The sequence below is a fragment of the Anolis carolinensis genome, chromosome 2 (assembly GCF_035594765.1).
Source record: "Anolis carolinensis isolate JA03-04 chromosome 2, rAnoCar3.1.pri, whole genome shotgun sequence".
NCBI lineage: Eukaryota > Metazoa > Chordata > Lepidosauria > Squamata > Dactyloidae > Anolis > Anolis carolinensis.
In genome coordinates, this window is record NC_085842.1 from 293,809,637 (window position 1) to 293,835,890 (window position 26,254).

General features: G+C 36.7%; 1 protein-coding gene across 5 annotated transcripts in view; it reads right to left on the reverse strand.

Annotated features, from left to right (window-relative positions):
* kif2a (kinesin family member 2A) overlaps positions 1 to 26,254 on the reverse strand; it is a 78,706-nt gene that overhangs the window by 20,348 nt on the left and 32,104 nt on the right. For 3 of the 5 annotated variants that reach the window (XM_062972391.1, XM_003216237.4, XM_003216238.3), the window contains exons 5-14: positions 25,246 to 25,368; positions 21,420 to 21,520; positions 18,384 to 18,479; positions 17,173 to 17,227; positions 7,769 to 7,931; positions 4,337 to 4,427; positions 3,857 to 3,920; positions 2,069 to 2,160; positions 1,687 to 1,829; positions 847 to 1,051 (exon numbers count right to left, since the gene is read on the reverse strand). In XM_062972391.1, coding sequence (XP_062828461.1) covers positions 847 to 1,051; positions 1,687 to 1,829; positions 2,069 to 2,160; positions 3,857 to 3,920; positions 4,337 to 4,427; positions 7,769 to 7,931; positions 17,173 to 17,227; positions 18,384 to 18,479; positions 21,420 to 21,520; positions 25,246 to 25,368 — 1,133 coding nt within the window. The remainder of the gene's footprint in view (positions 1 to 846; positions 1,052 to 1,686; positions 1,830 to 2,068; positions 2,161 to 3,856; positions 3,921 to 4,336; positions 4,428 to 7,768; positions 7,932 to 17,172; positions 17,228 to 18,383; positions 18,480 to 21,419; positions 21,521 to 25,245; positions 25,369 to 26,254) is intronic. The other 2 variants (XM_008102860.3, XM_008102859.2) reach the window with 1 other exon arrangement.

Below are 26,254 nucleotides of genomic sequence, written 5' to 3' on the forward strand. Positions count from 1 at the left end.
TACATTTAACCTACTGGTGCATCAATTAATGTAATTTCATTGGTATCTATTTTTATTTTTTAAATTTACCAGTAGCTGCTACATTTCCCACCTTCATCTTATACTTGAATCAATACATTATCTCAATTTTTTGTGGTAAAATTACTTATATTCTGGTCGGCTTATACTCGAGTATATACGATATTTACATTGCGACTAAGACAATTCAGGGTTTTTTTAGTTGACTTTTTGTTTAAAATATTTCTACTTATACACAAGTATATATGGTAAGTTATACTCCTCTACTCTAACATATATTTACAAACATATAACATATATCTACATATATTTATATAACATATATCTACTCTAACATATAGGTTTCTTATGATCTTAAAATGCTACTTGGTGGAAGAAGGGTGGGAATATTGGAAAAAAGGTGGGAATACAAACACATACTATTCATTAGTTACCTTCTCTGTATGACCTGTAATAGTGCATTACATAAAATATGATCCATGTGAGATAGAGTTCCGGATTTCCTGTGTATACGCAAACTGCAAATAACAAATCAACTCTATTGAAATGAAGGACTTCTGATTTAAGAATACTAAAGTTGCGCTGAAGGACTTAGAAAATGACTAGGGAGAACATCTTTTGTCAGATGTGGATAAATGAAACCACAGGTATCAATCCCTCAGATACAGAGGCCGTACTGTATTGTCCAAAAGCATATCAAATGAAATGTGTGCATCTATACTAAGGCATGTAAATAGTTTCTCCCTTTTTCATTTTTATTTTCCAATTGCTGTAATGGAGAAAGTCTGTGGTTTTATTACATTAAACAATGGCAGGCATTTAATTTACCTTGAGTGCTAAAAGGCTCTTGTTAATTTCAGCACCTTCCAGTCGTGTTTGTCTGTCTGCACTAGAAGTGTCTGCTCCTCTTTCATTTCCAGCCAAGTCAATCAATGAAAATTTACCATGCAGTTTCCCTTTTCTCCTGAGGATGATCTGAAACACTGCATGACTCCGAGATGAGTGTGCATTTGCAGATGTCTGACCAGATGTTCTTTAACAAAGGGTGGGGAGAGAAGAGGGGGAAATACCATTGAACCACAAATTATCACCAAAAATAGCATCTTCAGCATTGTTTATCACAGCTAAGCTCTCTTTTCTGTTGACAGTTTAAAAGATACTCTAGCTTTTATCAAAATAAAATAAATAAGGCATTTGTTGTATCTGCATACCAATTACTTTTTCTCATCAGCTTTTATACAGGCGTTAACTATGAAATGCAATAGCATCTCTCTTTTGTATTTCCCATTTATCACACCACTGTCTGTTTAAATTCTATTGAGACTATGTTTTTTTTTAAAAAAAAAAAGCTATTTAAACAATTTAAGTCTAAACTTGAATATTAAAAAACTATGTCTAGTCAGAATGTGACTATTATTTGACAATATGTCAAAGAATTAGCAACATGGTAAAACAGTAAGCTGATTACAGAAATGCATATGTTTCTAATACAAAGAAAAGGACTCTTACTATTTTCCTAAAATATTTTAGAACACAATATGTCTTGGAAAATGGATGCAATTTCAAAATATCTCTGTAATTTGTCCCAAACTGTTATATTTCAAAAGATTAAAGTATTTAGAAATATTCACATTTACTATAACTCACTAGAAAAGGCAAAAATAATACCTGCAACTGTTGCCTATCTCAATAAGCTTTAATACATCTTCAACACATTTAACCTCTCGCTCCTGTAATCCCACCACCTGGACTTGCTGTTTACCATCTTCTAAAACTCTTAATTTGGTCTTCCTGTTCAATAAGTCGAAAACCTTGTGGGGATGGGGGACAGCAGGGAAAAGAGAAGGAGAAGAGATGTGTTTGTTAGCAACTAACACATCTAATGTTCTTTGGAACATTAATTATGCCTTTTTCTTGTAACAAAACCAAACCAGTCGAGAGACAAAGAGATACAAAATCAGAGATAAAAACTGAGAACTTCTGACAAATAAGTTCCTTTAAAATCTACTACAGAAGTAGATAATTAATTACATATTTTAAAATAGCATACCTTTCCACTGTAAATTTCAAAAAACGTTGCATATACTTGAAGTTCTAGTTTCTTATAGTTTGGTTTCTTCAACATTAAAAAGACATCTCTAGCTGTGAATAGATTAAAAACAATGGAAGTGAATGACAGAAACATCTTTACAGCCAAACTTATTGACATACTGACTTCTATTTCTTAAAGCCAAATCCTAGTCCCAATTAGTTTAGGCAACTGAATCAATTACTAATTCACCACTTATATACATTCCATTGGTTCAATGGGTCTACTCCAACTGGAAGTAGTAATGGCACTCCATCCCATAAATTCAATTCTCAAAGAATAACAGTTTGCATTTCTGTAGCACTTAAAGACTGAGTGTACTTCATACACACCTATCATAACATAGTGCTAGGTGCATAAAAACAAACAAACGTGTATACAAATACTACGCTTGATCACTCCTTCCTCTCCTCTCTTTCCCCTGCATAGCCAGGAGAAGGAATAAAAAAGCAAGCAGTTTGACAATTCAATTTCTAGGCTTCTTACCACATGTAAACCAGCAATCCTGGCTTAAATAAACTAATCCATATTGCAAAACAATTAAGAAGTCAACAGCAAACGCAATGTAACTGCAATGTTTACCAATACATTTGAGTTTATTTTAAAGCAAAGCTCTGGTCTTTACAAAACAATGTTTATAGCATGAAATTATAGTTTAGCATTATGAGCAGATGTGTCACCCACAGCATATATAAGAAACTGGTAGAATGACTTTGCATGTATTTTGGGGGGAAAACTAGCAAAAGCTAAAAGAGACCACACATGAAATCTGATTGCTCTGATTCTGGGAATTACAAGTGGCTGTCACTCACAGAAGATATTCCCACTCCTATTCTCCATGAAATATTAGGAAAAGTCATTCCTGAGAGTTCTAGAAAGCTTCCAAATAGAGTGAAATACAGTGCAAAAAATATTTAAGAATAAGGTGTGAGTATTCTGCATAAGAGATCCATAAAACCTCAACCTGTCTTCAGCAGTTTCTTTAATTCTTCCAAACAAGTCCCTCAGTCCATATCATGCACTGTTTTGGAGGCTCACCAATCCTCTGAAGCAGCTTTTGGAAAACACAGTGAAGCTCGTGGAAAAAATTCCTCTGTAGTCTTCCCTCTGCCTACATTTCACAGAGTGAAATCCAGTGTAATTCAGCTTTGGACCTGTAAGAACTGCCAAATAAGCCAACTTCACCTGGTACTTCTACTCCTTGCTAATGTTAAGAGCCATGTGCTTCACCAAAAAAGCACTGGATAGCCCAATGAGTAAGTGCCGGCCTTTGATTACAGACAGAGGCAATGGACACTACATTCCTAAAGTAAAAACCGGATACTATCACACCTTAACCTAGTTCTTAAAGCCTGCAATCTCCATTTTGGGGCTCTGATTTTTTATAACATCCTGTAAATAGCCAGGATAGTTTCTGGAAATTTCAATATCTTCTCCAATTTAAAACACCACATCTAACACCACCAAGGTGTTCTGGAGAATGTGGAAGCTTGTTTATTCATAATATTTCAGAACTCTAATAAAGGTTTACCCAAACCTGATGTTTTATTTTGCTCATGAACCTCAAAGCAAAAGTATTTTGGGGATGGGATTGCTTTGCTGTGGATTAACCATAGGCTCACTAAGTAGTATTCGACTCCTAGGCTCTGCTCATCAGAAGAATATTACTAATCTTCATCACCTACCACAGAAATATGCAGCTATAAGATACAAATTATTTTGCATAGAACCAAAGCAGATATCACTCACCTGCTAACGCATAAATTCCTTTAGAACAATCTTGATTCTTTCCTGAAAAATCACCACCCATAGTCTGAAGGAAAAATATAATAAAGTGAAACTACAACACTCCACATGCTCACGTCTAAGAAGCTTTGAATAACCATTTAATTAAGCAGATTCATTGAAATCAATGGACATGTACCAAAATATTAATTGAGTTTGCTCCCCTCAGGTGCTGAAAATACATTATCCTTTTACATTAATGGCAACAATAAACATTCTGAAGGAATTCCATAAAAGCTAATCAAATCCAAATTGTATATGGATTTTTATAACACCAAAGCAATTTGGAAGCAAATAACCTTTGAGATCCCTAACACATGTAAGTAAGCAGGCCTGCAATAAAAGAGGTCCACTATTAGTGTTAATTTGTCAAAATGTCTTGTAGCAGTTTAATTCTAAGACAAAATAATTCTCACGTTGTGTAATTTATTTAGGAACACTTACATGGGTTTTTCCACTGCCTGTTTGTCCATAAGCAAAACAGGTAGCCATTCCTCTTTCAAATATGGTTTCTACCAGGGGCCTTGCAGTAAACCTTTAGCAAAAAGAACAAACATACCACCTATTACATTTAGCTCACAGCTGGTGAAAACAAAACAAAAAGATCAGTGCAATTTTTATAACTATCTGCCTGAGTTAAAGCAAAGAGAGGTGGTGGGGGGACACACACAAACAATCCAATAACAGAGTACTTTGACACAGGTTCAAGTTAGAATTCAGAGACAGTCAGCTCATATTTTCTGCCTTCTAAACACTTTAGAATGTGAGTACAAAGGGTTTTTAAAGGTCTTTCACTTCTAGAGAAGTTTTCTAAAGTAGAATTCAATTTTCTCACATAAGAGATTATAACAGAACTACCTTGACCAGAAATCAGCTAAAAGCACAACGTTTACTAAATCAAACAGGATCAGATCCTGCATCTTTTGTTTAAAAAATAAATAAAAGAACAATAAGCAATTCAGCAAAGGAAAAGATAGCACTTGCACGCAAACAGTTCTCCAAAACATGACTGAAATGATTTAACATGACCAATGACAAGTCTCCATGCAATGTGTGTGTGTGTCTGTGTAGTAATAGTAGTAGTAGTAGAAGTAGCTTTAAAATGTAAACTAAAACGTGGGTAGATTCACAATCACACTGCCACCTGACATGGAAATCACTGGCTGTCCCTATCTAGATCAAAGATAAAAAATAAATAATAATTACTGTATTTCACTGTGTAATAGTCACCACCGCATAATCGGTGCACCCCTTGTTTCCTGTGCAAAAATTGGTTTCTTAGCTTTTCTCATGTAATTGTCACATTAATCCTACCCCCCCCCCCCCTTGGTGTAAGACTTTAAAAAAAAAAAAAAAGAAACGAATAGAAACCGGAGCTGGCTAGGCTTCTAACTCCTCCCTCCTCATTGTTTCTCAGCGGCAAGGTAAATTTAAAACAAAAAATAGAAACCAGCAAGCCTAAGGCACAATGTTTTCTTTACATAATAGTCTCATACCCTTTTGTAAAAAAGAAAAGAAAAGAAAAGAAGAGGAGGAGGGGGAGTGGCATTAAAATGCTACCATTATGCAGTAAAATATGGGAATTTGAAAGCTTCCAAGATCTGAACTGTGCTTCTGCCAGGACATCCAGTCTCTCGGTTGCTCTTTTATTTATTAACTAGCTGTGCCCAGCCACGCGTTGCTGTGGCGAAGTATGGTGGTATGGGAAATAAAGTATTGAGGAATTGGTGGTAGTTAAGGTAAAGGGTCCCCTGGGCTGAGTGGGTTGCTAGGAGACCAAGTGAACAGAGCTTAGCCTTCTAACTGGCAGCAATTGGATAAAAACAATTATTCCTCTCCCTCTAATTAGGACTTTATTTTTCTTTTCTTTTTGTTGTATCAACCTAGAGGCATGGATGAGGGGTTGTGCTGGCAAGTTTCGAGGTTGTGGGGTGTTTACTTTTGTTGTTTTGTCCGCTGCCGTGATGCCATCACTCTTTTATATATATAGATTACATCCAATGAGCTCCAGGCAGCATGTGGATTTCACTCCTTCATCCCTCCTTCCATTCTAGCTATAAAGAAGTAGAGTTCTGGGGAGACCTTTTCCAAGTTCATTCCTACATTTCATGCCCATTTTTATAAAAATGCCACCAAATTTGTTGTCGAAGGCTTTCATGGCCGGGATCACAGGGTTGTTGTATGTCTTTCGGGCTGTGTGGCCATGTTCCAGAAGCATTCTCTCCTGACGTTTCACCCACATCTATGGCAGGCATCCTCAGAGGTTGAGAGGTATGGAGAAAACTAAGCAAAGAGGTTAATATATATTTGTGGAAAGTCTAGGGTGAGAGAGGTCAGTGTGAATGTTGTGTAGTTAGGCAAATTGATGAAAAAGCACAACCTACAAACTATCTACAGACCCACAAAGAAAATCCAACAAATGCTACGGTCAGTGAAGGACAAGAGGGATCCTCTCTCCTCTGCAGGAGTCTACCGGATACCATGCAGCTGTGGACAAGTCTACATAGGGACCACCAAACGCAGCGCCCAAACAAGAGTCAAAGAACATGAAAGGCACTGCAGACTAATTCAACCAGAGAAATCAGCCATAGCAGAGCATTTGATGAACCAGCCTGAACACAGAATACTATTTGAGAACACAAAAATGCTGGACCATTCTAACAACTATCATGTCAGACTACACAGAGAAGCCATTGAAATCCACAAGCATGTGGACAACTTCAACAGAAAGGAAGAAACCATGAAAATGAACAAAATCTGGCTACCAGTACTAAAAAACTCAAAAATCAGAACAGTAAATAAAAAGCAATACTCTGAAAACAGAGGATTTCCAGACATGAATCAACCAAGGGCAGTTAACGACTCTAAACAAAGGATGCCCCAGAGGCAGGAAGAAGACAGCAGATAAGCTTTTCAATGCTAATTAAAGTGATTAACTACACAACATTCACACTGACCTCTCTCACCCTAGACTTTCCACAGATATATATTAACCTCTTTGCTTAGTTTTCTCCATACCTCACAACCTCTGAGGATGCCTGCCATAGATGTGGGCGAAACGTCAGGAGAGAATGCTTCTGGAACATGGCCACACAGCCCGAAAGACATACAACAACCCTGCCACCAAATTTCTAAGAATCCTTGTACAGAGTTATCTATCATCTCCAAGAAAGACATACAGTAGCGTCTCACTTATCCAACATAAATGGGCCAACAGAGCGTTGGATAAGCGAAAATGTGGGGTAATAAGGAGAGATTAAGGGAAAGCCTATTAAATGTCAAATTACATTATGATTTTACAAATTAAGCACCAAAACATCATGTTTTACAGTAAGTCTGCCACTTGTTTGGGAGTGTGGCTGCACTTGTGTTGTCATTGGGCGTGTTGGCCCACTGCGCGTTGCTGCCTAGAAAAACAGTTGTGGATCCAGGCGGGAGGCAGACCGCGTTGGAAAATACAGAATGCTGGATAAGCGAAGGATGGATAAACAAGACTCTACTGTATGTTGAATGAAGTAGGAAAAGCAACTCGAGTCCAGTTCTCAAGTATGTGAATAGTTCAAAGGACATCACAAGTCAAGAAAAAATAGGGTCAGTTGCAGAGTTAACAGCTGAACAAAAACTTTGCTTTGTGGTTCTAATCTGGATGCCGGTACTGTCTGTTCTTTGATTTATCTCCCAACAAACCAGAATGACAAACCCTGTACACCAACTCTAGAGAATACATCAAACCAGCTCCTGATACAAACATGCACAACAGATGCCACATGCCAGAATCCCACTGATAACCAATAAGCCAATCTGTTTATTGTGTCATCCAAACCATATTACAGGATAATAGCAAGAAACATCAAAAGATGCATAAACAATACATACCTGTAGACCATTTCATTAGGTGCGCTGTCATCAAAGGCATAGTCAAAACGGAAAGTTTGGTTTTCTAAGTACCTTGTTAAATCCACTTTTTGTTTGGGTTCATGTACCATTACAACATCTTTGCTAGGGATTGTTATTACATCAAGATCTTTCACTACAGTTTCTAAAAAAATAAATGAAATATGTATTAATTTTCAGGAATTATAGCCAAGAGTATCTTTATGTCCAGAATTCTAGTTCTGAACCAATTTATAAAAGAATCTGATATATGCAAGTCCTAACAGTACCCATGCATTTAAAAATGCATTCTATATGGTGATAAAAAATACTGCTTCCACACACTAGAGCAACTCTAGGTATTTTCATGTAAACAAGCTTGGAATTATTTCATGAAGTGAAAATATATTTAATTATTTTATTAAAAAATAAAATATGCATTATTTGGGCATTATGTGGTAGCATATTTCAGCTGTGTATTTTGAATGCAGAGGTGTACACAATCTATTTTAGGAAAGATTTTAGTTTAACATATACTTTTCATTATTCTTCTGCATCTAGTTCTGAGAAGTCTGATTAGCACTTTCCTATATCAGAATTGTACATTTGTTAATTACCCAAAAAATGATAAAATTAGTGTATATAAATGACTTGTTTATTACTATACCTTTTGCAGAAGTATAACTTAATGGCTTTAATCACTACTGCTTTAAATACAATTTGAGTTCAGACTGTTCAGTTCATGAAACTTAACAAGTATGATTAAAAGGCTTGTTGCAGTAAGAAAAAGATATAAATGACATCAACCATATTGAAAAGAATTAAGGATTTTCATCCATTTGTGCATTAATTAATATAGTTGATTGTATGAAATGGCTGAATCAGCAACAACATAAACAAAGCCCAATGTTTCACAAGACAGACAAACAAAAGGTGCTTTGTATGTACGATTAAATATATTCATGTGCCCTATTTATGTGTGGGAGAAACTGCTTTCAGAGAAAGCCTGAATATACTGATATTTCTCTCATGCAAAGTGCAGTACAGTACTTTAAAAAAGTGATTTTCCTTTAACTTCCCAGTTGCACGAAAGCAACCAAAATTTAACTTCTAATATTTTAAATACACAGTATTGTAACTTTTACTGGAAAATAAAATAAATAACTCTGTGATATATTTGAAGTGAAAACATTAACAATATTGATTTATTTATTTATTTATTTGCGACATTTATATACCGCCCTTCTGGAAAGAAATATGTGAATGTCTTTCTTAAGGCATACTTTCAGTGTCCTGCTATAGAGTTTTGCTTTGTATGACCATGGCATAACTAAATTACAGTCATTATGTCCCGAAAAATAGCTTATTGTAGCACTACAAAGTATTACCTCATTAACAGGTGGAGATGCTGTGGAGACTGCAAACTAAGAGGTGGAATAGAGGAATATGTATGGATTTTACACAGGTCAACAGCCTGTAGAATACAACTGTGGAGGATTTTTTTAAAAATGATTAAAATGTACGTATTTTGTGACCTTTGAGAGAAAGGAAAGCGATTTTTAAAAAGCTTTTCAAACTACATGATCTGTTAAAATATATCCATCTTTTCTTTTCCACATCCACCAATGAATGGAAAACTTATCTAAAGCAAGGATCCTATGTACATTTGTCTGGGAATAAATATCATTGAGTGTAATAGGGCACAGAATTGCCCTGTAAATATATACATTTAGTTGGCAAGAAATAAGCTTTGACCTCTGCCCTAAGATGACACTGAGTGCAACTGCAAATGCTGGAGATACCTTTGAAAACTCATTTCAAACTATGAAATGAATAGTTTAAACAATTCTGGAGCATCTTACAAACACTAAGCAACTAAGCTGAGAAAATAAAGACTTTAAAGACTTATCTGCTTAAGAAAACGAATCCCAAAATATGACTTTTGAAAAAATTGGGGAAATATGATTTTACACTTGAAATAAACACAATCTATGTTATCGATCAAAGGTTTTGTCAAAATACATATACAGTGTTCCCTCACTTATCGCTGGGGTTACGTTCCAGGACCACCTGCAAAAAGTGAAAATCCACGAAGTAGGGGCGCTATATTTGTGTTGTCCCTTCCTCGCCTCTCAAGCACGTGCATGCACGCTCCCACCTCTGCCTTGTTAGGCGTAAACAAAGCTGCTTCAGCCTCCTTTCTCTCCCTTCCCTTAGGCTTCTCCTTAGCAAGGAAGTAGAAAGAGGGATTTATAAGGAATTTATAATATTATTTTATAATTTATACTATTATTTTAGTGTTTATTAAAAACCCGCGAAACAGTGAGGGAGTGAAAAGTGAACCGCGAAGTAGCGAGGGAACACTGTATATAGAACAGCCATGTCAAAACATTGTGGAGATAAACTGTAAATATGAAAAAGTGATCTTGGGAAATGTAGAATTAAGATACCATAATCTCTGTTGGTAATGTCAACAGACCAACTACAATGCTGTTCAGTGAAAACAGAATTTCTTCCTTTAGCTATCTTTGGATAGCTACTGATTATATAACCTCTACAGAAATGGAACTAATTAAATCCCTATCAGACTGAATGTATTTTCCCAGCTTTTGATAAACCATTTCAACTGGATTTTTTTCTTGTCATGTGCTTTGTTTCAAGAACACAGATCAAAGAGCTTTCTAAAGATGTAAAACATACGAAAGAGAAAAATGTGAGAAAAACGCCATGGACAATGGCCTCAAATGTAACAGCATTTGCCTTTCCATTTCCATGGAATTTAATGGTCATCTGTTGTTTTTCTGTATGTAATGTAAAATGTCAAGATATAAGAGCAGTTTCCAAACTACTCATCTTTAGAATCTTCCAAAAATGGTTCAACTCAGACAAAATCCTGACACATGTTAATTTAAAGATAGCAAAACCAGTAATACTAATATACCTTGTTAATTAGAGATGACTTTTTTCAAGGTAAGATCTGACACAAAAGTTACCCTAAAGTTTCCCATTATGGCACTACTCTATAGCACTGAATTCGAGCTGAAAGGAAGTTCAAGCTGAAAAGAAGTTCTACTGCTGCAAATCCAAGAAAAACAATAGATATTACATTACTCGAGATGTCCTGCACAGTCCTGCACACTATGCACACATCTTTGTTGTGAAGAAAAAAAACATGAAAGAACACACTATTTAAAATGAAGAACAATTTTGACCAACATAAAGGTACCAGTATTTCAATGGGAAGGGTGGGCTTGTTTTTGTCTGATGAGATACTCAGGTTAATTATGCTTGCAAGTCATTTCAGACTTTATTCCAGTGTCTTGTCAAGATTTATTCAAAATCGATTTACCTTTATCTTCATCTGTGTCTGAGAGAGTATAACTTGGCTAAAGTCTCCCTTCCTTCCTTTTCTCTCCTTTATTCCATCCTTCCTTTCTTCCCCTCTTTCTCCCTCCCTTCCTGTCTTCCTCATTCATTCCCTTTCTTCTTTTTCTTTTCTTTTCTTCCTTCCTTCCTCACTCCTTTTTTTCCCCTCTCTCTCTCTTTCCTTCCTTCGACCCTTGCTTCCTCCCTCCCTTCCTTCCACCAAGCTGTGGGCAGGGTGAAGAAAATGTGGTAGAGCAAAGGGGACAAAGTGGAATGATAGGGATGCGGTGGAGTGAAAAAGGATGTGGTGGTACGAAGGGGATGCGGGCCATAGTCTGGGGACCGCTGAGATAGGGGATATAATTAGGAGCAAAGAGAACTGACATAACAACCAACAGAAGAGACAGAAGATGAAACATAAAAGGTAGATGATGACTTTTTTCATAATATTCAAGAAATTTTTAAAAATGTAAACCAAGACCAGGGAAGATATATGACCAGCAAGAGAATATACTGCATGGTCAAGAAGAAATGAAAAGGCAATGCTAACATAACACTGAAGAATTACATAAAAGAAAAGAAAGAATGACAGATGCATTCAGGGAAGCAGTGGTTCTCAACCTGTGGGTCCCCAGATGTTTTGGTCTTCAACTCCCAGAAATCCTAACAGCTGGTAAACTGGCTGGGATTTCTGGGAGTTGTAGGCCAAAACACCTGGGGACCCAAAGGTTGAGAACCACTGCGCTAAGCACTTGGGACAGATAAAGCATCAGGAGCAATAACAATAGAGCTGCTTTAAGTTATAGAGATGGATTCTACTCCAGTTCTAATTGAACTCCGTCAACCAATATGCAAAACAAAGCAATGGCCCACAAATTGGAAACACACACCATCCATTCCAATTCCCAACACTAGTCCTGTAGAAGAGTTCTGCAGATACCATGGACTGTAAGAAAAGACAAATAAATGGGTCTAAAACAAATCAGACCTGAATTTCCCTAGAAATCAACATGATTAAATGGAAACTGGCAGATTTTGGACAAATTACGAAAAGACATGGCTTCCTAGAAAATATAATATGTTTGGCAAGACAAAAGGCAGTAAATAAAATCTAAGGAAGACTGCATTACAGTGGATAGAATCAATTAAATAAGCAACAGCCTTGAATTTGCAGGGCTTGAGTTGGGCAGTTGAGGTCTCTCATTCATAAGATCACTATAATTCAACTTGAACACAGTTTACAAGAACACAAAAAGTGGTGGGGGTTGAAATCAACATCATCACACACCATTTAACAAGTACTGCTCTGGTCACATTGTACTGGTTTCAAATTAGGTCAGTACTACATGGGTTAAGTCCACCTACTTCCCTCTTCCTATTGCTAGGTTGAGCTCCTTCCAGGACAGCTAATCCTCAGGTCATCTTCTCTTTAGCCATTTCCCTCCTGTCTTTGAAGACAGGCAGAAGCTGTGCAAGTGCTTTTCTACAATACACACACACCAAAACAAGCATCAACTCAGCAAATGTATATCACTTGCACTTCTAGTCTCGCTTCAGTCCTAGCCCCAACAGATTGCTAGGAAAGGACATCTTCTACTCATGTCCTCTTGACAACCATGGAAACACCTAATAATTTCTGGGTTATCAGATGATATAGGATATCATCTGATAAATGTCCCCTCCCTGTTGTCTTTTGGCAGCAAGCTAAACCCTTTTTATTCAGATAGGCTTTTAAAGATGAAGATTTTTAATATCGAGTCAGAGGGTGCTGTGGTTTTTAACTTTGGATATGTTTTAATTGATTTTAACTGTTAATTTTAAAAAAACTGTTTATATTTAATTTTATTTTAATGTTTGCATATTTGTATATTTAAAATTGTGTGCTAATGCTTTTATGTTAAGCAGCTTTGAGTCTACTTCAGGAGAGATAAAGTGGGGTATAAATATAATACCGTAATTATCATCACCATCATCATCTTCATCTTCTGTCTTCTTTGTTTCTGGAGGTGGGTGGGTCCCAAAACACCATGTCAACATTAGCTACAAGCCTCCAAAATGAATAGGTTGGTGGGAGATGTGGAGTGCCTGATTTACCACTTATATGTGATAAATACTGCAATATTAATATATGCACCATAGTGTAGCATTAAATGATATAACAAGATGTGTAGAGACTTGACTTCTTATATTAATATAGAACACAACTGCTTAAGAAGGTTCAACTGACATAATATTAGACTGAAATACTTTAGATCAAGAGTATCTATATCATCTTTTATTAATCAATACAGTGGAGCCCCGGTGGCATAGTGGGTTAAAGCCTTGTGACTTGAAGGTTGGGTTGCTGACCTGAAGGCTGCCAGGTTCTAATCCAACCCGGAGAGAGAGCGGATAAGCTCCCTCAATCAGCTCCAGCTCCATATGGGGACATGAGAGAAGCCTCCCACAAGGATGGTAAAAACATCAAAACATCCGAGCATCCCCTGGGCAACGTCCTTGCAGACGGCCAATTCTCTCACACCAGAAGCGACTTGCAGTTTCTCAAATCGCTCCTGACACACACACAAAAAAGTCAACAGTTTCAAAATTGCTAGTTGTAATCTGCCACTTTATTCATATTTGCACATGAAGAGTTCTGTTCAAATCATGGAAAGAATCTGCTATAATCTGAGTTCTTATGTCTTTTGAAAAAATAACACTGTCATGCCAAGAGGAGGCAAACATCATCTGCTGTCCGGTCCCTTTAAGATTCTAAAGGGGCGGATCTTAGTCTTGGCTCCTGCCAACCTGGAAATGGCAGTTATTTTTTGTCAATTAGATTTTGTCAGTTGGTGAAGTACTGGAAAGAAATGTAGGAAGCAAAAAGGAGCACAGAAATTCATGTCAGAACTGTGTTCAAGTTAGATTAAGAAACCATATAATGCAGTAATAGAGAAAGTCACGACAACATTGTATTAAAGTCACCTCAGAGATACAAAGAATCCAGTCATGTCAAGACTTTATACTGTGTGGCAATATCCATCCAGAACTGCATAGATTTAAAGGATTTTCTTTCCTCACAAGAGACTTTATAGTGGCATCAAAAGGAAAAGAGGTCCAATTTGTGTATTAATGAAATACTTTAATTTACCAAATACAGCTTCCGATCTGTCTCTCATGCTATGGTGCCTTCCAGTTCATTTAGTTAAGCATGGAGGCAGAACAAACACAAACAAAAAAATTACTATCTGAAATAACTGTTGAATTTAACTGAAAAAGTACAGAAAAAATTAATTGCTAATCTGAGAAATGAACTAACAAAACCCTCTGAGTATTCCTTGCCTAAGAAATAAATAGGATCACCAAAAGTCCACAGATGACACGTACACACATTGAAAATTTAATTCTATTACATTGGAAGTTCAGAGTAATAAATCTTTATTAAAATTAAGATATACATAAAATGTAAATACAAAATAAAATGTTCTATAAAATTGCATACAGATGATGCTAAATCAAACCCAAAATACAAAAAAACAGTCCCAATACATATCAGCCATGTCAGATATTGAGATATTTTTGAGAAATATAAAAAGACCATGCTGGAAGGCACCAACATATTATAATTACCCATGCTAATTGCTACCCTTGGAGAAGGTTGGGAAAACAATTCAAATGTTAACAGAAGGGGATGATCATGATCACAACTACTGAGTAGTATGGGAAGCTACAACTGATACAGTAGCCTCAAATCAAGAAACAGCTACAATTTATTCCTAGCCAGAGGAGATACAAATTGTATCAATTAGTAACTGTGGGCATTTTAAGGGTGCAGTGTTTTAATATGTAAATGCTTGATGTATGATTGTATAAAATAATTTGGTAAAATGTCTTACTAAACATGAATTCCTAGGAGGTCAAATACATCTAGAACTTCAACTTCAGTTAATGCACCCTAAGAGATGTTACCGGTATAGTGAAAAATTACTTAACACATCACTGTTCTTCACAAAGCACTCCAGTGGGATATTATGTAACCAGTACATTACATAATTCCAAAGTAATCCTCTCCCCTCCAAAATTCCATTACAAGTTCAACATTTGTCTGTGACACACTAACAACTCATTCAGCCAGGTAGCATAGTGACATCAGAAGCGTCTGAATAATCAGACATTTTAAATGAAGTGTTATTTACATATGAGGCTGCGATCATAAAAAAGCAAACTTGCATTCTAGCAGCCTAGTGCTACAAAACTTAATCCTTCTAGTAGTCAAAGTGCACTTAGAAAAAGTTTTATACATTTAAGATTGCCTTCTTCACATTTCAGAGGGAGTGCATCTATTGTGAAAGCCAGCACCATAACAGGAAAAAGCATTTTTAAATATACCCAAATACAAAGGATCACACTTTCAATGTAGAAACCAATCCAGAAACCTATAATAGACCGCCAAAAGAGGACAACACAAAAGATGTGTTGTGCACATATACACAAGAGGATTCAGAAAGAGTTTGATGAAGGAAGATAAGGTTCATTCTCCTCCAAGTCCAAAAGCCTAGGTAAATACTAGTTACATGTACATTTTAATCTGATGGCTGTTTCTGAAGATACACTTATTTCTACTAGCTAACCAAAGTCTTTTCCTGCAAGACAATAGAGAAAGGGGATATTCCTCTTCCTTATTCAAGTTTCTATCTTGTAACATTCAGTCTCTGTTTTCAAATGCAATCGCTTTGTGCTCAGTTGTTTTAGAGAATGGAGGCTTGAAGAGTCACATGTCCTACCTCTGCCCTGATATGTACTCTTCCCCTTTTTGGAGGATGGGAAAGTGAAAATTTCAACAATGCCCTTTCTTTAAGTTGGAAAACACACTGACAAACAGAACATTTCTTTAGACCTGGTTAAATCATCATTATCCTTCAGTTTTAGAATGCATACACCAGGGATCCCCAAACTAAGGCCTGGGGGCCGGATGCGGCCCTCCAAGGCCATTTACCTGGCCCCCGCCCTCAGTTTTAGACTTAGGCAAAGTCTGAAATGACTTGAAGGCACAACAACAACAATCCTACTTGATTATCTCATTGGCCAGAAGCAGGCCCACACTTCCCACTGAAATCCTGGTAAGTTTACAGTATGTTGGTTAAAATTATTTTTATTTTTAAATATTGTATTGTTCTTTCATTTATTAATATTGTAAATGAAATATTGTACGTGAATGATATGGCAATACTGTAATATAATACATTGTGTATACATATAATATTGGTAATAATATTATAATGTAATACAATATAATATTTATTTATTTATAACAGTATTTCTACCCCGCCCTTCTCACCCAATAGGGGACTCAGGGTGGCTAATAATAATAATACAATATAATAATACTGTATAATATAATATTATTTATATATTATATATTAAATGTAATATTACTAATAATATTACGGTATAATGGTATAGTACAATATAGTAATATATAATGCTAATATTGTGCTATGCTAATAATATAATATATTGAATGTACATACAACTTGTAAGCCGCTCTGAGTCCCCTTAGGGCTGAGAGATGGTGGGGTATAAATGTAGCAAATAAATAAATAATTGTTGCTGGGTTGTTGTTTTTTTGGCACTACAAATAAGACATGTGCAGTGAGCATAGGAATTTGTTCGTGTTTTTTTTTTCAAATGATAATTTGGCCCCTCAACAATCTGAGGGACCATGAATCGGCCCTCCACTTAAAAAGTTTGAGGACCCCTGGCATACACAATCTGAAATAAATTATGAGAAAACATGTTTTTTCTTGTATTCAGAAAAATCTCATTAAAGGGCTAATTCTTGAACATTCTTAATGTATCAGATCTCTAAATTACATTATTCTTAATTTTGCATATTGTGAATTTGATAAAGCTGAAAGAAGGATTTTAATAAGTAACTGCAGAACACTTAACATAATTGTACTAAAAAAAGTTTTAGAAACTATACTTCTACAAATATATTACGGTAAGTAAAATTATCTAGGTAATAGAGGTAAAAGTCTCCATATTAAAAACAGCCATACCTTTTTTATTGAGTGGTCGTTTTCGAACACATACACATATCCTGTGCTCATCAATCTAAGGGGAAATGACAAAAATGTATAACTTAATACCAAATCTAACATTTAATAGGCAAATTATTGTAGCAATTATATTGCTATATTTACCTTTTTATCAGTTTTTAAAGGAGAATAGGATCACACAATGTCTTAATTTTAAGAAAGCCTTATGTGATCTTGAATTCACCACTACAGACACTTGGCAGTCCACTCCCAATGCAGCACACAACTACAAATTGGGTCACATGAGAAATCTGAGTGATCGTTTCCCCATTTTTATTCAATTAGCAGTTTAAAAAAGTCCCTCCAGATATTTTTGGCTGGCAACTTCTGTCATTCTTCACAACTGTCTATCCTGGTGAATGTGGCTAGGAGTTTCAATTTAATCACATCAAGAGGGCTGCTTGACTCACACTTTACAGGATTATTTTGATTGTGATTATATTTTTTCAGCCTTTTAGAACTCCTCCAACAAGTGATGTGCAAATTCACAAATTATATTATCCATATTATATCATTCATACAGATTTATTATACCTGTTAAAATGCAACTACAAAAGTGTAAAATCTAGCTCAGATAAAGTGTTGCTTTGGATCTCTTTTATCAGTAACAGGAGTGGAGTTCTAAAAAGATCTTAGTCTCCAGTCATAGCTCTTTTAGTCTCATGAGTACGTTTAGGAATCTCTGAGAACACAGGTTGCCATGACTAAGATCTCATAGTTCCCAGCTAGGAAAAGCAATATATAACTATTAGAAAGAAAAGCAAATGAAGCTAACGTATAGGCCATCTCTAGATAACCTGTTACAACTACATGTGAAAGCAATAAACTAATATATATTTGTCAGAATTCTAATAGTGAAAAATTAGTATCACAGTTAACGGAAAACACAGAATTCTGATTGTATTTTCCTCAAACAAATAGAAAATGCTTCAAGAACAAAACCCACAGGTTTGAAACGCACTTTCCTCCATTTCTTACCTAATTTAGGTATCAGTTTTCAGACAGTTTTCTAGTACAACACTCACTCAAATTGGTAAGTTTGTATAAATGCAGCTGTTTCAAGAGATTTCACCAACATCACTGCATAATTAATATTTGTGTTGTGAACACAACAAAATCTATTTTGAAGTACCCCAAGGTTTATATTTTGATAAAATCATAACAAAACATACGGGATCTGCAGTTGTCAGTGGTCTATAATCCAGACTTCCTCTAAAATCTCTGATCATACACATAATTTCATAGTTTGGATTTGTAGCATCAACATCCTAAAAGAAAGAAAAAATGCCTATCAATATTATAATATTAAATTACTCAGCTTTCATGCATTAACTTCATGTGCCATACTAGAAACCTGAAGTTCAAAGACTCTGAAACCTGTTATGATGAACTGCAGAAAGGCCATAACCTAAAAGGGAAGAAACTCTTTTGAGCTTCCAATGAGTTAATGTAAACATTAAATACAGTAGAGTCTCACTTATCCAAGCTAAACGGGCCGGCAGAAGCTTGGATAAGCGAATATCTTGGATAATAAGGAGGGATTAAGGAAAAACCTAATAAATATCAAATTAGGTTATGATTTTACAAATTAAGCACCAAAACTTCATGTTATACAACAAATTTGACAGAAAAAGTAGTTCAATACGCAGTAACGTTATGTTGTAATTACTGTATTTACGAATTTAGCACCAAAATATCACGATATATTGAAAACATTGACTACAAAAATGGCTTGGATTATCCAGAGGCTTGGATAAGTGAGGCTTGGATAAGTGAGACTCTACTGTAACAGTAATCTGGTATTATTTCCTTGAATCCAATTACAAATAAGAGATTAACTACTACACTCATTTCCCCAAAACAGACCAGAATAATCTGTGAGCCTCAGCCTCCCAATTTGTGGGGAGATACCAAAAAGCAGGTCTGCACTCCTCTGGCTCCCCAAAACAAGGTCCTGTATCAGGGTGACCAAGGCTGATTCTGTTCCCAAACCATTTTGAACTAGATCAGATATCTCCGTGCACCAAGCCAATGAAATGTGAGTCTTCCAAATTCTAAATCATTAATATGGTTGACTTCTGACTATCCAGTTCCATTTTATAGACTAACAGAGAAAGAAAAAGTAAACCCTGTTCCTGGAATACACTCCAGGTGAGTGTGGACTGCTCCTTCAGCTTGCATTTGTCTTAGATAAATTTCATTACATCAATTTCAAGGTAATTTTGAATTGTTTCTGTCTTTCAATGTGTTAAACGACTGCACCTGGTTTTGTATCATCAGCGAATTTGATAAGGGTTCCTTCTACATCAGTGGTTCTCAACCTGTCGGTCCCCAGATGTTTTTGGCCTTCAACGCCCAGAAATCCTAACAACTGGTAACATGGCTAGAAGTGCAGCCAGCTGCCAGCTGCAACAAATCACTCTGACCAAGAGGTCATGAGTTCGAGGCCAGTTCGGAGCCTGCGTTTGTCTCTGTTCTATGTTAAGGCATTGAATGTTTGCCTTATATGTGTAATGTGATCTTCCCTGAGTCCCCTTCAGGGTGAGAAGGACGGAATATAAATACTGTAAATAAATAAATAAACTGCTCTACATTATCTAAGTTAGGCCTGCACGATTTGCAGCCGTCCAGGTGTTTGGACTTCATCTACCTGAATTCTTAGCCATTGTACAAGCTAGCTAGAGATTCTTGGAGTTGCAGGCCAAAACATCTGGAGAGTCGCAAGTTGTGCAGGCCTTATCTAAGTCGTTGATAAAAATAATTAAGAGTATCAGCCCCAAACAGAAACCCGAAGCATTTAACTTAATTTGACGTACAGCCATGGATGATGACTCTTTAAATATATTTTTCCAATCCCTGATGGATCCAGCTCACAGTACTGCTATCTATTTTGGATTTAACAAAATGTGTGGGTGACTTTATCAAAAGCTTTACAGGAATGCAGATAACTACACCTTCAAAATTCCTACCATTTACTATACTACTTCATTATCACTTTTTCCACAGGCAAACACATTATTATATGATTCCTTTTATCACTTCCTGATTCTTCCAGTTAATCTTTCAAGATGAGTTTGATGAAACTTTGATTAATCATGGGAAACAGGGAAAGATTCACACACAAATGCTAGCATCTTCCCAATAGCCTCAAATTCCAGAAATCAGACTCAGTCCCACAATGTAGGATAAAACAATGCATTTATCAAAAATGAAACTACTAAAATAAATGCCAAGCAGGAGAGATTTTATTTTCAAGGCGTTTGGCAAACCCACCACAGCAATCCTCCCAAGGATTTCAATATTAGATTCAATAGGATAAATGAAAATAAGCCATATACCATGGTTAGTTCAATATTCTATATTTCTTCTGCTACACTACAAAACTAAAATATTAGAACTTTTAAGATACTTAAAAGAAGATAGACATATTGAGTGCTTTAGAAATCTTTCACTCACATGTCAGATCTAATTGCACTGGAAATTAAAATGCCATTAGAAAAGCGATGCCGATAACAAATACTCAAATAAGCCATAAGGAAACATATTGAATGTCACGTTTAACACAAATTGAAAAGCTTGATTGATCCAACTGGCTTCAATACTGAGTTGATTCCATGTGCTAAACTATGTATGACCAGCATGTGAGAAGGCCCATTTCTGCAAATAGTCCCATCTGCATAAAAGACAACCTATATCTTAAGCAATTTTTAATGGGCAAATATCTCCTAAGCTAATTCCTGACAGTTAACAAAAAAATCCCTTACACACTTTCTACTTAAATTATGATTTATACACAATATCAAGTTGCTTGAACACCGATATTTTTTTCTTAATGTCAATTAGAGACTAGAAGTCTCACATTTAAACTAAAAAATGATCATGCCAGCTTGCTGACAGGATTACACTACTGGCTCTTCCAAAGCTTCAGCCATACGACAAAACTCATTAATATTAAAGGATTTTGTTTTACAGATTAGCCCTTTCCCCCCATAAAATGTGCAGCAACGTATTTATTTCCTATAAGACCTCTTCAAATACTGCAGAATTGCTTAAAATAGAACTTCTTATATCACATTTTCAAACATAACCTTAATAACAAAAATACAGTATTTTAATTCACAATCTCTTAAGAAGTATTACTTTCCAGCAAGTCAAGAAATTAAAAAGTAGAACAAAATGAAAAAAAATCAGTGAATGAAGAAACAAACCTGAGCTCGTTTCTCTCTAAGTTCCTGCTGCTGTAATCTTCGTTTCTCACGTTTTTCTTGTAATTTCTCAACTTCTTTCACACAATTTGATTTTCTACGTGCTTAAAGAAAAAGGAGTATTCTTTATTTTCACTCATTATATTTCAAATTTTAAAATGTGGTCAATAGAACAAATTATTATTTATGTTAACAATTTTTTAAAATAATCAACCTAGACAGATCATCTTACTTTAGAACAGGTCTGCAAAACCTGCATCCCTCCAGGTGTTTTGGACTTCAGTTCCCAAAATGTTTGACCATTAGACAAGCTGGCTAGGACTTCTGGGATTTGGAGTCCCAAAGATTGTGCAGGCCTGCTCTAGAAACATGGCACATAGCCCTGGAATCTCACTCAGAGGGAATTGCATGTTGCTACACCAAAGTGGGAATACAGCAGGAGAACTTGAGCACTAACGCCCTGGTTATGGCCTAGTTTTTTGTTAAATTACCAACATGAATCAACTATCCCAGTGACTTCATGAAGAAATATTTTGCCATGGGCTACAAGTAAAATCTTTTCCTTCTGGTCAGATATTGAAGCCAGACATACCTTGGTGACTCTCAGTTTCACAGTTCCAGCTAGTCACTCATACTAAGTTGTTACCATTCTATAAACAAGCCAACAGTAATGGAAAGGAATATGTATTCTTTCTACCCTTGCCTGGGCAACTATAAGTTTTACTTTCCCTACTGGAATGCTTGAGGCCTTTTTATGTACAGTCAATCCTGGGGTTATGGATAAGAAATGGTTACTTACCTGTAACTGTGTTTCTTCAAGTGGTCATCTGTGAAATTCTCACTTATGGTACTGCCTGCACAGTGAACTTTGGAATCCTCTAGACCAGGGGTCCTCAAACTTTTTCAGTGGAGGGCTGATTTACAGTCCCGAAGACTGTTAGGGGGCCGGACTATGATGAAATAGTCCAAAATTAAGATTGTTGTAGTTGTGTGCCTTCAAGTTATTTCAGACTTAGGTCAACCCTAAGTCTAAAGTTTAGGACAGAGGCCAGGTCAATGACCTTGGAGGGCCGCATCCGACTCATGGTCCTTAGTTTAGGGACCCCTGATCTAGACGATCTCATAAGACCATAGGTAAACAAAGAGACCTCCAAAGACCACCTAGATGGTCTCATAAGACCATAGATAAGGAAAGGTCCCCCTAAAGATCATCTAGATGGTTTCATAAGAACATAGACAAGTAAAGGGGCCCCCAAAGGCCATCTAGACAATCTCATAAAACCATAGGTAAGGAAAGGGACACGCAAAGGCCATCTAGATGGTCTCATAGGACCATAGGTAAGGAAAGTGACCTCCAAAAGCCATCTAGATGGTCTCATAAGGCCGTAGCTAAGCAAAGAGACCTTCAAAGACCATCTAGATGATCTCATAAGACCATAGGTAAGCAAAAAGACCTCCAAGACCAGATAGAATTAGGTCAACCCTAAGTCTAAAGTTTAGGACAGGGGCCAGGTAAATGACCTTGGAGGGCCGCATCCGGCCCCCGGGCCTTAGTTTGGGGACCCCTGCTCTAGACAGCTGAAAATCTTCTAGCTGCAGCCCCACCCACCCTCCCCAGGAAGTATATGACCAGTGAGAGGGGTTGTAGCCTCAGTTCCTGTGTCGCAGAGCAGCCGCAAGAGAAACAAGGCATGACAGAAAATGGGGAGGATAGGCAGGGATGTGCAAATTTTACAGATGACCATTAGAAGAAACACGGTTACAGGTAAGCAATTCCTTCTTCGTGGTCTCTGTAACAGTAGCACTTATGATAGACTCCTTGAAGGGCAGTCCACTGGAAGAGGTGTGTCAGGCAGCCAATTGGTCTTCCCCACTTACCTTTGTTACCCATTACAAACTGGATGTCATTTCCAAGAAACATTTGGCAGAGAGATACTTCTATCTTCGGTAGCATTACTCCCGCTATCCAAGAACAGTAGCTCGCTAATCTACCATGTGACTTTCACAGAGAACACAAAGAAGAAGGAATGGTGACTTGCCTGTAACCATGTTTCTTCGATTGGTAATCTGTGAAATTTGTACATCCCTGCCCATCCTCTCCACTGTCACGCCTTGGTTCTGTTGCTGCTGCTCAGCAGCGCAGGAACTGAGATTATAGCCCCTCCCACCAGTTATATGCCTCCTGGGGAGCGTGGACGGGGCTGTGGCCAAAAGACTTTTAGCTATCTAGAGAATTCCGAAGCTCACTGCACAGGTGCAGAAAATACCATCAGTGCAACTTTCACAGAGACACAAAGAAGATAGGTTCTGCAAGTTTGTTCTTCGGTTGAATGTGTATATGTCAGAAAAGGTTCGCTTTTAAAGTGTCACTCCAGCCATTTTTTTAAAGTTTTGGATAGCATACGGATCCTCCTAATGCTTCTTTGTTGTATGTGCCCGTGTTCAGAAGATATCACCTCCCTTTATGTCCCTGTGACAATTGGATCTTGATGTCATGCATCATGTTCTGCAGTTGATGGTGGTTGGTCACGTCAGACCGAGCAGTTGGTGATGGAAAGGGTTAATCTAGTCCTAGTTCTAAAGGGCAGAGTAATCTGTAATTAAGAATTTACAGGTGAAAGCAATTAAGGATGGAGGAATGCAAGAGATAGGATGCAGCTGGGTTTGACTAGATTTAAGGAGCTAGCCTGGAGACTGATCTTTGGGAGAAAAGTATTTGTCTATGGATGCTGCTAGTTTATCCCCAGGTTTATGGATTTTCTGTATCACGACCTGTCTCCTGGAACCTTGAATCTCCAGACTATTGACTATGGTATAGATTCTTGATCCTTGGACCTTAATCATTGAATTCTCAGCATTTGATTACTGGACTGGGTCTTCTGACTATGGTGTTCTCCCGAGCCTGCATTGGTATTTGCTATCAGTCTTTGTTTTATATTCTGTGGCTGAGTGCTATCTTTTATGTTTTGTATTTGGACTATGAAAACAGTCAGACAGTAAGTGCTGCTTTAATTAAACAGTTTGACCCAAGTCGGGTGTTTGTTTTGTCACCTCTGCCTGTGTCAGTACACAGAGCCCTGGTAACATGACACTTAAAAAGTTTGGCTTGTCATGTAAATTAAGATTGGTGAGAAAGTTTCAAACACTTTTTCCCTGTGATAACTCTTCCAGGAGTGAATTTCTTTCCCTAGGGGTTGATTTCCTCTCACTTCCCTTCTTCACCTCTGTTCTCAACTATGTGTTGTATGTAAGTCAGATGTTTGTAACTCGAGGACTGCCTGTACTGTTTTTGTCACAACTGTTCAGGTTACAATGGGTAAAAAAGCTGAACTAAAAAAAACAAAAATGAGGCTCTACACTTAAGCAGCTTGGAGACAGGATCTATCTCATACTACATTGGAAGAAATGGACCTGGTATCAGTTCATTTCTGCCTGTCTTCCACCCCTTTAAAGTTTTCTAAACATGCAGCAGCCACTGTTATCCCTCATCAATGTATTAGCAGAGTTCTTGCTCTCCTACATCACTCTTTTCCACTTTAAATGGTATGTACAGTGAAAAGCACCAACACAGAACAAGCACTGATTAAACATGTTATTCTCTTGATTCAACCTAATAAAAGGTCTGATCAGTTTTCAATCTCAATCTTTTAAGTACTGAAATTTTACACATATTTTGTAACCAACAAGACTCTGGAAGAACAATCATACTGATTTCCTGGAAGAGACATAACACTAGTACAGATGTCATTATTTATGAATTATATAACTGTCCAAGAGAGAATTATGTAATGCCTAAAATGAATGAATCCTTGATACATGATTTACATACAAGGGAGTCCAAATTCCTTTTTTGCAGCTTGAACTGGAGATATATCTGAAACACTACCATTCTGTTGTGTAGAGGAAGACTGTTCAGGAAGTTGAGTAGGTCGCGCACGTGCAGAACCAATTACTGTAAAAACCAAAATTAAACATTACTACAAAATCTAGCCTAACTAGATAAGGAATTATTTTTACTTCTCAACAGTATGACTTGCTAATTACAACAGTGTACAAATATGGCATGTAGAAAAAACTATTTTTTTTGCAGACAAAGCAACTTCTTTAGCAGACCAATTAACTTGTATCAGAATTAAACATGTAATAGGCACACACCAATTCTTTTTTTTTTGGGGGGGGGGGGTGATATTGATGTTTCAGTATAACATAGTTTCAAGGTAAGGAAAATTATTCTAATAAATACCATACATACTCATGTATAAATCAAGTGCACGCTTTGAAACTCAAAACTGATATAACTCATTTATAAATCAAGGGTCTTTCCACCAACAGGGGGAAGCACCAATACCACCTCAGGGGGTCTGCCACCATTTCTGCACCCAGAAATAAAAAAGGCCAGAAATGGCACCACAGTAGGAAGAGGTCAGTAATTCTTTTAGGTTCTTCCAAGGACTAAGCTCTTGTCATTCTACTCAGAGAAGGAGGTAGTTCCTTTTTTGACAAGATTTAAGGTACAGTAATCACATTTATTCAAAGATAAGTTGGCCCAGTTTTGGGGGGTTGATTTTTTTAACTAAAATTTCTAGAGTTGTACGTGAGTATATAGAGTAAGTCTTCTCTGGCAGTTCCATATAACCTTTCAAAACAGGTTGCAGCAGGAAAAAAATGGCTGGGCATCAACAAGAGGGGCAATTTGGTTGCAAGATTTGTTTCCATGTTACACAAGCATCTCTGATAAAGTAGTTAACCTAATTATTTTGTGGAAACCCAACCAACTCCCTGTACATAGACCATATCAGTGCACTGTGTGCTTCACATTAAAATTCTCAGTTTTATGG